Consider the following 13,119-nt stretch of genomic DNA (forward strand, 5'->3'; position numbering starts at 1 on the left):
CAGGCGGAAATTCCATAGTGTGAACCTAGCCTTTAACTTTCTGGCACCAGTTGATTTAAAAAAAAAAAAAATAAATGTTTTCCAGTGGAGTACCCCTTTAAGTCATTCGGGGAGCTGTAGTTTTAAATGGTGAAAACTTCTTAAGCGTTTTTCCACTCTGTGGCAATTGGGGGGGTAGGTATGGTGTGACACCATTTTCTATCGCACTGGGTAACACCAACCCTAGCAACGCCACTGGCAGTCAGGCAACAGTTAGAGAGGCGGAGCCTGGAGTCCACTCAGTTCCGGGCAGCACCGCCTCTCTCTGCTTACATCACTGACACACAGGGCCCGCCTGCCTGCACTGTGTAGCTCTCCTGCAGGAACGCCAGCTGTCAATTAGCTGCGCGATGGGGTGGCTGGTACAGAGCGGCCTCCAGGCTCCGCCTCTCCGACAGTTAAAGGGGTACTCGGCTGCTCAGCGTTTGGAACAAACTGTTCCGAACACTGGAGCCGGCAGCTCGTGACGTCTAGCCCCACCCCCTCATGATGTCACACCGCGCCCCCTCAATGCAAGTCTATGGGAGGGGGCGTGACAACGCCCCCTTCCATAGACTTGCATTGAGGGGGCGGGGCTTGGTGACAGTTCGCACTGTACAGATACGGCAGGAGGCGGTTTTGAAACGATACATAAAACGAGATGTGAATGCACGGTGAGGTTAGGTTTCCGCATGGATTTTTTTTTTATTTTCTTTCGCAAAACACTCCCAAAAAACCCACAACAGCCGTACAGCCAGATGTCATCTGAAGGTCAATAGGGATTTATGAGACACTAAATCCACTTGATGTTTTTTCTTTTGGCTTTTTTTTTTTTCTTAACACATTTTTCTGCGGTTTTTGGAGTTTCCCTCCAGTAGAAGTGTGGGTTTAGCTTTGGTGTTTTTTTCTGGCCTTTCCCCCCCCCCCCCCCCCCCCTCCATTTTTATTCAATAGATATCCTTGAGTCACATGTTAAAAAAATCACATGACCTGTCGTGATAAAATCGCCAAAGGGAAAAAAATTAAAATAAATCTTTAGAGATGAGCGAACTTACAGTAAATTCGATTCGTCATGAACTTCTCGGCTCAGCAGTTGATGACTTTTCCTGCATAAATGAGTTCAGCTTTCCGGTGCTCCGGTGGGCTGGAAAAGGTGGATACAGTCCTAGGAAAGAGTCTCCTAGGACTGTATCCACCTTTTCCAGCCCACGGGAGCACCTGAAAGCTGAACTAATTTATGCAGGATAAGTCATCAACTGCCGTGCCGAGAAGTTCGTGACGAATCGAATTTACTGTAAGTTCGCTCATCTCTATAAATCTTAAAAACTTAAAACCCACCATTGCATCTTGGGAGTTCAAAATAACAGGGCAGTTTTAAAGGGAACCAAGCAGCAGATTTTAATATATATATATATATATATATATTTGGCAATGTGCTGTATATAGTAAAATCTTTAGCCTCACCATCCCCGGGGGACGTTCCTGCCCCCCAGGGATGATGAGTATATAAAGCTATAAAGTCATAACACCCCCTACCACATCGCTCCCCGCTAGTGGGGGGGGCAGAGTTATACTTACCGGGTCCCGACGCTCCGGCCATGGTCCTGGCCCATTCGGCTTGATTGATGGGCGTTGACTGCACTCCCGTCCACAAAGACGGCAATGCATTTCCGAGTGGATTTATCCGCTCAGTATCGCATTGCCATCTATGGGGATGGCGATGCAGTCCGTGCGGTCCACAGAATTTCTGGCGTCCGGAGATTGCGCAGTGTGAACCTTAATCTAGCAATGAAACCAATTCCGTCAAAGACCAATAGTGGAATTGCGCCTTTTGTCCCATTTTAGACCACAAATTTCCATTACATTATGGGGAAGATTTATCAAAACCCGTCCAGAGGAAAAGTTGCTGAGTTGCCCATAGCAACCAATCAGATCACTTCTTTCATTTTTCAGAGGCTTTGTTAAAAATGAAAGTAGCGATCTGATTGGTTGCTATGGGCAACTGGGGAACTGTTTCTCAGTCTGTCACAGACAACACTACCTGGACTGGGTCACATCCTACTGACTGGGAGATAAAAACCACTAGTTGTCAATTAATTTCTACATTTCCAGGAGGAATAACAGAGGAACAACACATTGCACATTTCAGAGAGATGAAGCTTCATAATTTTTATTTTATTGGGCATACAAGAGTGCTTAAAGGGATAATCCGGGAAAAAAAACTTTCAACTGGCTCCAGAAAGTTAAACAGATTTGTAAATTACTTCTATTAAAAAATCTTAATCCTTCCAATAATTATCAGCTGCTGAAGTTGAGTTGTTGTTTTCTGTCTGGCAACTGTGCTCTCTGCCGACTTCTCTGCTTGTCTCGGGAACTACACAGAGTAGAAGAGGTTTGCTATGGGGATTTCCATCTACTCTGGACAGTTCCCGAGACACGTGTCATCAGAGAGCATTTAGACAGAACAACTCAACTTCAGCAGCTCATAAGTACTGAAAGGATTTAAGATTTTTTAATAGAAGTAATTTACAAATCGGTTTAACTTTCTGGAACCAGTTGATATAAGTTGTTTTTTTCCTGGATAATCCCCTTTAACAGAGTGCCGCAAACTTGTCTGAGAAGTCACAGGTCAGCCGAGTCCATCCCTTCTCAGGTCCACGATTTACAGGCACAAACCTATTGGATACGTGTAATCGTTCCCCAGTGAGATCATTAAATGAGATTTGTTAAGTGATCGTGTGCGTCACGAACTCGGCGATCCCACCGACTGCTCCAAACAATCACAGGAGCCTGGCTCCCTCTAGTGGCGCTTTGTACAAACTGCAATTGAGTTGGTAAATGAAAGACCTGCAAATGGATGGAATCCGCACAGATTAGTAACAGGCATGGTTTTGTTTTATTAAATATATTAGGGATGTCCCGATACCGGACATTTGCATGAGTACTTGTACTCGTGCTAGTGTCCCCAATACAGTGACCCCTCAACCTACGATGGCCCCGACATACGATAATTTCAACATATGATGGTCTCTCATAGGCCGCATCAACATACGATGCTTTTGTAGGTCGGGACCATCGCATAAACGGCTATCCTGCAGCGCAGACTGCTTCAGCTGACACCGGATAGCCGTTTACGGTGCTCCGTGCCCTTTGCTGACGATCACTTACCTGTCCTCGGGGCTCCGGCGCGTCCTCTTCGGGATCCCCTGCATCGTTGGTGCTCTCCATCGTCGTCATCACGTCGCTGCGCGCGCCGTCCCGTCATCCAATAGGAGCGGTGTACGTAGCGACGTCATGGCGGCGACAGAGAGCGAGGATGCCCTGGAAGCAGAGGCCTTGCCGGAGCGTCGGAGACACCCCGGGGACGCGGCGACAGCGATGGAAGGCGACATCCAGGGCAGCGGTGACTAACGGTGACGGTTGGGAGTGGCGGGGACAGGAGAGTACAACTTCCTCCAACAGTGGTCTTCAACCTGCGAACCTCCAGATGTTGCTAAACTACAACTCCCAGCATGCCCGGACAGCCGTTGCTGGGTGTTGTAGTTTTGCAACATCTGGAGGTCTGCAGGTTGTAGACCACTGTCCTATATTTTACATTGCACGGATCCCTCAACATGCGATGGTTTCAACATACGATGGTCCGTTTGGAACGGATTACCATCGTATGTTGAGGGACCACTGTACCTAATCCGATACCTGACTGCGGGGGACCCAGGTATCGGATTAGGTATTGGGGATATTTGCATGAGTACTAATATTCATGCAAATGTCCAGGTGGAGGCGCTCCGTGCACACTATTGAACTATACAGCGCTGGGACTTGTGGTTAATGTCCGGCATTAACCCTTTAGACACCGAGATCAAAGTTGATTGCTGGGTCTTAAAGTCCTGAAAAGAACTGCCACTTAGCTCAGGGATGCTGATCGGGATCACCGCGGTGAAATCACACTGTCCACTCAGGAAGCAACACTGATTGACAATCAATCAATGCGAGCTGTGGCAAAAAGGTTTGCTGTGTCTGTCAGCGTAGTGTCCATAAATAAATAAACTAAGGCTGTCTGGGCATGCTGGGAGTTGTAGTTTTGCAATAGTCGGAGGCACCCTGCTTGGGAAACACTGGTATAAATAGTGGATTTCTAACACAGTAATAGATAGTAAACAAACTTATTGGTAACTTGTAGTTTCTAACTCCCTAAAGTGCTTTCTTGAAGATTGAGATGATGAGCCACCTGCTGTTGCCAAACTCCCAGCATGCTGGGTTTTGTAGTTTTGCAACAACTGGAGACCCCCTCGATGGGGAACACTGCTCTAGAGCATTGGTCTCAAACTGTGGCCCTCCAGATGTTGCAAAACTTCAACTCCCAGCATGCTGGGAGTTGAAGTTTTGCAACATCTGGAGGGCCACAGTTTGAGACCACGGCTCTAGAGCATAGTTCCCTAACCTGAGGCCCTCCAGTTGTTGCCTAACTACAAATCCCAGTACGCCCCTGAATTACCATGTCACTCACAGGATTTAAGGAACCTGAGCCCCCTAAGGCCATGTTCACACAGCAGAATTTCCAAGCGGAATTCTGCAGGATATTCCGCTGCAGCAGAGTCCCATTGATTTCAATAGGATTCTGCTGCACTGTGCACGTGCTGGAATTTCCATGTCAAGATGTTTCTGCGGCAGAAATCTCAATTCCAGACTGGACATATCTATTTGTTTCTGCAGATTCCGCTCAGAACTACATTGCTGTCTATGACGGCCCATTTCCGAGCGGTCCTAGTGCCTGCAGAACAAAGTATTTCCGCATGGAATCAACCATGTGAACAAGGCCTAAGGATTATTATCCCATATCTTACATTGTGGGGTTGTAACATCTGTAGCTTAACATCTCTCCCCACCCCCGACACATCCCCCCTTATTACACAGACCTCCATTGCACGCACTGTGGACACATTTATTGTTCTTTGCTCTGTAACAGTCAATTCTCACTGAGATTAATACTTTCCCATGCACAGCTGCCTATGTACAGGCCGTGACCTTTTAGGACGACACCGGGCTAATGCAAGACTGCTGAAGTAGTGCGATGGTGTGCGACCCTTGGCTTGCGCTAAATTACAACTTCGCCGGAAGCTCTGCCCGCCATTCCTGAAGTCACATACAGACATAGAGACCTATAAAGCTGTGGATTGCAGCCCATCATAGTAGTGTTTTGTCCAAAAAAAAAAAAATTATCATTGCACAAAACCATCATAAATATCGTCCCAGACATAAAAAAAAGATAAATAGCTGAAGTCCCCAATTTTAGGGGGTTTGTACAATTGTCAGTGTATCCAAGTCCCTCCTCACTGAGAGGTCCAACACCATTACTGGCCATTTATAAAGTCTGGGGTGTGTCCCACTGTCCCCCAAGAATCAACCCAATTGTCCTCATGAGTCGACCCGGTCGTCCATTGACCCTTCATTCACAGTGACATGCTTGTAAGGTTCTCGTGGCTGAGAAGTCCCTTCCTAGAACTACTAACAACATGGCTGGGCCCACAGTACTCCTGAAGGTTATGGCGTAAAGTCACAAGTGCAGAACCCAAACAGGCTCTATTGGGGGCCTGGGCACCCCCAGGTAGTTGCAAAAGTAGAGTGACCACACCAGCCATGCCATCATCTGTGGGTTCCAGGGTGATGGGCCCAACTCGGAAGTTGGAGTACGTATACCCCAAGAGTTGGGTCAAGAAAGGGTCCGAATGGCGTAATGATGGAGGCTGTGCTGACGAAGGGTCATAGGACTTTAACCTGGGTTTGGAGCGGTGGTGATGATGGTGATGTTGGTGGTGATGATGATGGGGGAGCGACGGTAAAACAGGTCCCCCAGGATGACACCCAACCATCTCTACGTCAGGGTGGAAATAGACGGTCAGCTTAGCGAAGGGCCTGCTGGCCATTTTACTCATTTCTTGGAGGTGGCGCCGCTGCTCCCTGCGAACGTCCAGCCATTGCTTCACTTTCCAGAGCAGGACGCAGGCCGAGAGGAAGAGGAAGAAGCAGCTGAAGAAGACGGAAAAAAAGACAAAGAGGTCGATGTGCGCCTGGTCTTGACGGAAGAACAGCAAACCTTGAGACTCCCTGGACCCGCTGGTGGCATTGCCCAGAAGCAGCAGGTAGAAGCGGCTATTTTTCAGGGTGTGCAGCTCGTGAGGGTACGTAATGACCACCCGGTCTCTGACCCCCCGGACTATCAGAACCGTCTGTTGGTTTCGGACTGTAATGTAAGTGATCAGACCTTTGGGACGTTCCTCGCGGAGCCAAGATGATTTACTCATGGCCAACCATGAGCTGTTATTAAGAGAGGCAGCAGTGAGGGGTTCAGGACCACCCGCAGCTTCACCATCAGCGATCCGGACAGAGTGAACCCCTGATAGATGGTCAACATCGACAGCGAAGCTCTCAGGGGAGGTCGACACAAAGACGTCCACACAACCAAATGTCACATCCACGGTCACTCTGATGTCCACATTGGTGAACTTGGGCTGTACCCCAAAAAAGACGCTGCGGCCATAGGGCAGGTTCTGGATATTGGGCTCATGGAAACAATTGCTCTGTGAGGTCGGGTCGAAGCAGTATTCTTGTTCTACAGTCATGAGGCGATAACACTGGCGGCCATTCACAGGGTTCCCATGGAAGGAGTCCTTACATTTAGCACACTGTAGGATACAAGGGGAAAAAGATATTTGTGAGAACATGTAACATGACATTGAGATAAACCCTTAAAGGGGTACTCCGCTGCTCAGCGTTTGGAACAAACTGTTCTGAACGCTGGAGCCGGCAGCTCGTGACGTCATAGCCCTGCCCCCTCAATGCAAGTCTATGGGAGGGGGTGTGACTGTTGTCATGCCCCCTCCCATAGACTTGCATTGAGGGGGCGGGGCATGACATCACGAGCTCCCGACACCGGCTCCAGCGTTTGGAACAGTTTGTTCTAAACGCTGATCAGAGTATCCCTTTAAGCTGTAAATATGATGTTCTGCAGAAGCTGAAGTGTGTACTAGATGTTCTGCTGCAGGGGATGTGTGTATTATGTTCTGCAGTAGTTGAGATGTGTACTATGGTGTTCTGCAGCAGCTGAGGTATGCATTATGACTAGAGATGAGCGAACTTGCAGTAAATTCGATTCATCACGAACTTCTCGGCTCGGCAGTTGATGACTTATCCTGCATAAATTAGTTCAGCTTTCCGGTGCTTCGGTGGGCTGGAAAAGGTGGATACAGTCCTAGGAGACTCTTTGCTAGGACTGTATCCACCTTTTCCAGCCCACCGGAGCACCGGAAAGCTGAACTAATTTATGCAGGATAAGCCATCAACTGCCGAGCCGAGAAGTTCGTGACTAATCGAATTTACTGTAAGTTTGCTCATCTCTAACTGCTCTGTATAGGCGTAACATACAAAGGGGCTGCAGCACTCTCTATTTTGTTGATCAGTGGGACTGTCTTAAAGGGGTACTCCACTGGAAAACATTTTTCTTTAAATCAACTTGCGCCAGAAAGTTAAACAGATTAGTAAATTACTTCTATTAAAAAATCTTAATCCTTCCAGTACTTATCAGCTGCTGTATGTTCCACAGGAAGTGCTTTTCTTTTTGAATTTCCTTTCTGTCTGACCACAGTGCTCTCTGCCGACACCTCTGTCCATATCAGGAACTGTCCAGAGCAGAATAGGTTTTCTATGGGGATTTGCTTCTACTCTGGACAGTTCCTAAAATGGACAGAGGTGTCAGCAGAGAGCACTGTGGTCAGACAAAAAGGAAGTTCAAAAAGAAAAGAACTTCCTGTGGCATATATATAACACCTGATAAGTACTGGAAGGATTAAGATTTTTAAATAGAAGTCATTTACAAATCTGTTTAACTTTCTGGCACCAGTTGATTTTAGAGGTTTTTTTTTTTTCCCTTTATCTCATAGACCAGTGTTTCCCAACCAGGGTGCCTCCAGCTGTTGCAAAACTACAACGCCCAGCATGCCCGGACAGCCTTTGGCTGTCCGGGCATGCTGGGAGTTGTAGTTTTGCAACAGCTGGAGGCACCCTGGTTGGGAAACACTGCTATAGAGCAGACCCCTACTGATCAAAACTTTGTTTTTACACTTTAAGTAAATGTGTGTATTGCCCCCAGTACCTGGTATTTGTAGCAGTCTTTCTTGTCCGCACTGTTCTGACAGTTCTGAGTCTCGGTGTTGTTGCTACAAGGACAGTTCGTTCCGTCCAGTTCGTTGCACGTGTCTGCGTGACCATTACATTGACATCTGTGGGAGACACAAGGTGGTTCGGAGGTGAGACAAAGAACTGGGGGGAGATTACAAAACCATAATAACCAAATATGGGGGGGGAAAAAAGAGGGAATCACAAGAAAATTCTAAAAAATATTAGGGTAAATGTCGTTTTTACAGATAATGTAAATGTAATGCTGCCATCTAATGGTGAAAAGATGTAATAACAGAACTGACTAGAATTACAAATATAATTTATTTATTTTTTTCCCCAAAGGAATGTAAATAGGGAATAAGACCTAAATGGGTTTTTTACTGCTTTTTTACAATAATGGATGAAAAAAACAAAAACGGATGCAATAACTGGTAATAACGGATGATAACTGATGACCATTATTTTTAATGTTTTTTTTCCTAAAAAAAAAAAACCTGATGTTGTTCCATCCGTTGTCCTCAGTTATTACCAGTTACATCAGTTTTTTTTCTCAGGTTTTTAACCCTTTTTTTGTACAGCTGTATTGAGCATGCTCAGTACAAAAAACGGATGTTAAAAAACCTGACAATAACTGATAACGGATGTTTTTTTAAAATTTAAAATTTTTTTTTTTTTTAAACATCCGGTTCCCATAGACTTCAATGTTAAATTTTAACATCCATTTTTTCACCATTTTTTTTAAATTTTTTTTTGCCAGACCAAAAATTTGTGCATGCGCCGTCTTTTGTGCCGGCATAAATAACGGACATTAGTAAAAACGGAAGTTCAAAAAAATCCCATTGACATGAATGGGATTTTTTGATGCCCATTTTCAGAACTTTTTGCCGGGAGTAATAGAGGTTTTTTACAGGATGATACCTGTAGTGTGAAAGGGGCCTTACCTGCCTTCAGGTTATTTTTGGTATTACAGCTCCTCTTTTGGAACTTGAGTAGCAATACCACATACAAACTGAGGACAAGAGTGGCGCAGTCTGTGGAAGGACACTGCTATGGTGTTTTCTTATCCCGGATAATCCCTTAAATTATAGAGAATTTTACAAGGTGAACTCAAAAGTCAGAGAAAAGGCCATACCTTTCTGGTTACGGATACAAGGGCAGAGACTGAGGACCCATGACGTGGGTTGCCAGCTTGTATTTTGGCCAAAATATCAACTAATAACTTATGTTTATCATATAAGTAGAAATGCACCGAAAGGGAAATTTGGGTCCGAAACCGAAAATTTAGGCTGTGCTTGGCTGAAAACTGAAAATGCATTGCCTTGCCCCGCCCCCTTTTTCAATATAGTTTTTGTTACAATTTATTACTTTTTTGGGGATGTGATGTGATGTGACCAAAATCAGCAATTTTTGCGTTTGGGATTGTTTTGCGTTTACGCCGTTCACAGTGCAGAATCAGAAACATAATTTAATAGTTGGGACAATTGCGCATGCGGCGACACCAAATATGTTTATTTTTATAATTTTGTCTTTTTTTTTAATGGAAAATGAGAAAAGGAGGGCAATTTAAACTTTTAATATGGAAGGGGTTAATGGGTGTTTTTTAAACTTTTATTTAACTTTTTTTTTTTTTTTTACACTTTAACGGTCCCTTAGGGGACTTTTAGGAAGAACTGGATTCCTCATAAAGATCAGTGGAGTTCCATAGAACTCCTTTGATCTTTATGATCTGTGCTCATTTGGTTGAGGCTCTCACCTCTGCATGCAATTGGTCCCCGCTTCCCACCAGCTCCGGCCCAGTTCTCACCTCTGCGTGCAATTGGTCCCCGCTTCCTACCAGCTCCGGCCCAGTTCTCACCTCTGCATGCAAATGGTCCCCGCTTCCCACGTCTCTGAAGATGAGGGCCCAGAGCGCACTGAGAAGTGGCAGACCAACTGCATGCAGAGGTAAGAGCTGGGCCTTGTACAGGAGATTGGGGAAGGACCCCAGAGGTTGGACATCAGGGTTGCCCAATCAGGGTGCCTCCAGCTGTTGCAAAACTACAACTCCTAGCATGCCCGGACAGGGGCATGCTGGGAGTTGTAGTTTTGCAACAGCTGGAGGCACCCTGGTTGGGAAACACTGGCTTACATACATGGCCCACAGAACACTTACTTAGTGCAGCGTTTGTCGAGCAAGAAGTATCCTGGCAGGCAGCCCTCACACTTGTCCCCCAGGCTGTTATTCTGACAATTCACACACAGAGCTGTGTCCTCGGTGGGACCCTGACTCACCCAGGTCGGGATCTGCAGACACAAAGACATATTTGTTCCATGTATAGAATATATACTTCAGTAATAACATTAGAGTCTAAAAAAAGGGCTTAGAAACATAGAATGTGTCGGCAGATGAGAAGCATTCGGGCCATCATATATATATATATATATATATATATATATATATATATATATATATATATATATATATTATACCGTATTTTTCGCCGTATAAGATGCACTTTTTCTTCTTTTTCTGGGGGGAAAAAGTCGCTGCGTCATATACGGCGAATACACACCTATCGCGGCGGTCCCTGCAGCCATCAACGGCCGGGACCCGCGGCTAATACAGGACATCGCCGATCGCGGTGATGCCCTGTATTAACCCTTCAAAGCTGACCGCCGCGTCTGAAGGGAAAGTGACACTAACCCGGCTGTTCAGTCGGGCTGTTCGGGACCACCGCGATTTCACCGTGGTGGTCCCGAACAGCCCGACTGAATAGCCGGGTTAGTGCTTACAGGACACCAGAGGGGACCTTACCCGCCTCCTCGGTGTCTTCTCCGTTCAGAGATCCCCTGTATGGCCGGCGCTCTCCTTCCTCGTCATCACGTCGTCGCGTACGTGCGTCGGCGTGCGTAATGACGTGATGGCGGCGACGGAGAGCGAGGATACCCGGCAGTCAGCAGAGACGTTCCGGAGCGACGGGGACACGGCGACAGCGATGGAGCGACATCCAGGGCAGCGGTGACGGGTCCTGAGCGGCAGGGACACGTGAGTATTACCTCCTATGCAGTGGTCTTCAATCTGCGGACCTCCAGATGTTGCAAAACTATAACTCCCAGCATGCCCGGACAGCCAACGGCTGTCCGGGCATGCTGGGAGTTGTAGTTTTGCAAAATCTGGAGGTCCGCAGGTTGAAGACCACTATTGGGTTCAAAATCTTTATTTTTTTAGATTTTGCACCTATAAATTGGATGCATCTTTTACGCCGGTGCGTCCTATAGGGCGAAAAATACGGTATATATTTTGTTTTTTTAAACAACTGGTGCCAGAAAGTTAAACAGATTTGTAAATTACTTCTATTTAAAAATCTCAATCCTTCCAGTACTTATCAGCGGAAGTTCTTTTGTTTTTGAATTTCTTTCCAGTCTGACCACGGTGCTCTCTGCTGACACCTCTGTCCATGTCAGGAACTGTCCAGAGCAGGAGAGGTTTGCTATGGGGATTCGCTCCTGCTCTGGACAGTTCCTGACACGGACAGAGGTGTCAGCAGAGAGCACTGTGGTCAGACTGGAAAGAAATTCAAAAAGAAAAAGAACTTCCTGTGGGGCACACAGCAGCTGATAAGTACTGGAAGGATTAACATTTTTACATAGAAGTAATTTACAACTCTGTTTAACTTTCTGGCACCAGTTGATTTGAAAAAAAAAAATTGTTTTCCACCAGAGTATCCTTTTTAAACACCTTCACTGTATTTGCAGCTACCACCTCTGCAGGAAGGCTATTCTGTGCATCCACTACTCACTATTTCAGTAAAGTAATACTTATTGATATTAATGCACAAACCTTTTCCCCTGTAATATTGTGCCACAAACAACACACACACCCTCAAATTGCTGGGGATGGCAGCAGTCAGACCCCACAAGGGGGTCTGACTGCTGCCATCCCCAGCAATTTGGGAATGGGGATCCTGAGGCTACTGCTGGACATGCTGTATTTTGTTACCACCAGCAATCCCATACACCAGTGTTTCCCAACCAGGGTGCCTCCAGTTGTTGCAAAACTACAACTCCCAGCATGCCCGCACAGCCAAAGGCTGTGCGGGCATGCTGGGAGTTGTAGTTTTGCAACAGCTGAATCCACCCTGGTTGGAAAATAGTGCCATATGCACTTAAAGGGGTACTCCGGTGGAAAACTTTTTTTCTTTTTCTTTTTTTTTATAGCAACCGGTGCCAGAAAGTTAAACAGATTTGTAAATTACTTCTATAAAAAAAAATCTTAATCCTTCCAGTACTTATTAGCTGCTGAATACTACAGAGGAAATTCTTTTCTTTTTGGAACACAGAGCTCTCTGCTGACATCAAGAGCACAGTGCTCTCTGCTGACATCTCTGTCCCTTTTAGGAACTGTCCAGAGCAGCATATGTTTGCTATGGGGATTTTCTTCTACTCTGGACAGTTCTTAAAATGGACAGAGATGTCAGCAGAGAGCACTGTGGTCATGATGTCAGCAGAGAGCACTGTGTTCCAAAAAGAAAATAATTTCCTATGTAGTATTCAGTAGCTAATAAGTACTGGAAGGATTAAGATTTTTTAATAGAAGAAATCTACAAATCTGTTTAACTTTCTGGCACCAGTTGATTTAAAAAAAAATAAAAAAAAGTTTTCCACCGGAGTACCCCTTTTATGAGACATCATCCAATATAATAGAAGGCTCAGTATCCCTGTTCTTGAGATTACTGGGGGTCCTAGCCATCAGACCCCAAGTAAACATACTGTGGGTATAGGATAAGTGTTATTGGTGGGACGACCTCTAAGCCATCATGGAGTTCAGATAGTTCCGCTTGTCACTAGACATGAAGGTCGTAGGAAAAACTTTAAAAAAAAAAAACATTCTACCTTGTTTCTTTTGAAAATGAAAAAACGACAAAAAACTTATATAAAGTTATATAT

General features: G+C 45.7%; 1 protein-coding gene and 1 long non-coding RNA gene across 2 annotated transcripts in view; one reads left to right on the forward strand and one right to left on the reverse strand.

Moving 5' to 3' along the window:
- The window catches only part of LOC130294224 (uncharacterized), a 144,483-nt gene that overhangs the window by 104,453 nt on the left and 26,911 nt on the right, over nucleotides 1–13,119 (forward strand). The gene's annotated exons all lie outside the window — the stretch shown is intronic.
- MEGF8 (multiple EGF like domains 8) overlaps nucleotides 4,471–13,119 on the reverse strand; it is an 83,668-nt gene continuing 75,019 nt past the window's right edge. Inside the window, exons 41-43 of the mRNA XM_056543801.1 lie at nucleotides 10,346–10,476; nucleotides 8,168–8,294; nucleotides 4,471–6,701 (exon numbers count right to left, since the gene is read on the reverse strand). Coding sequence (XP_056399776.1) covers nucleotides 5,469–6,701; nucleotides 8,168–8,294; nucleotides 10,346–10,476 — 1,491 coding nt within the window. The 3' untranslated portion in view covers nucleotides 4,471–5,468. The remainder of the gene's footprint in view (nucleotides 6,702–8,167; nucleotides 8,295–10,345; nucleotides 10,477–13,119) is intronic.

This window comes from Hyla sarda, chromosome 10 (genome assembly GCF_029499605.1).
Source record: "Hyla sarda isolate aHylSar1 chromosome 10, aHylSar1.hap1, whole genome shotgun sequence".
NCBI lineage: Eukaryota > Metazoa > Chordata > Amphibia > Anura > Hylidae > Hyla > Hyla sarda.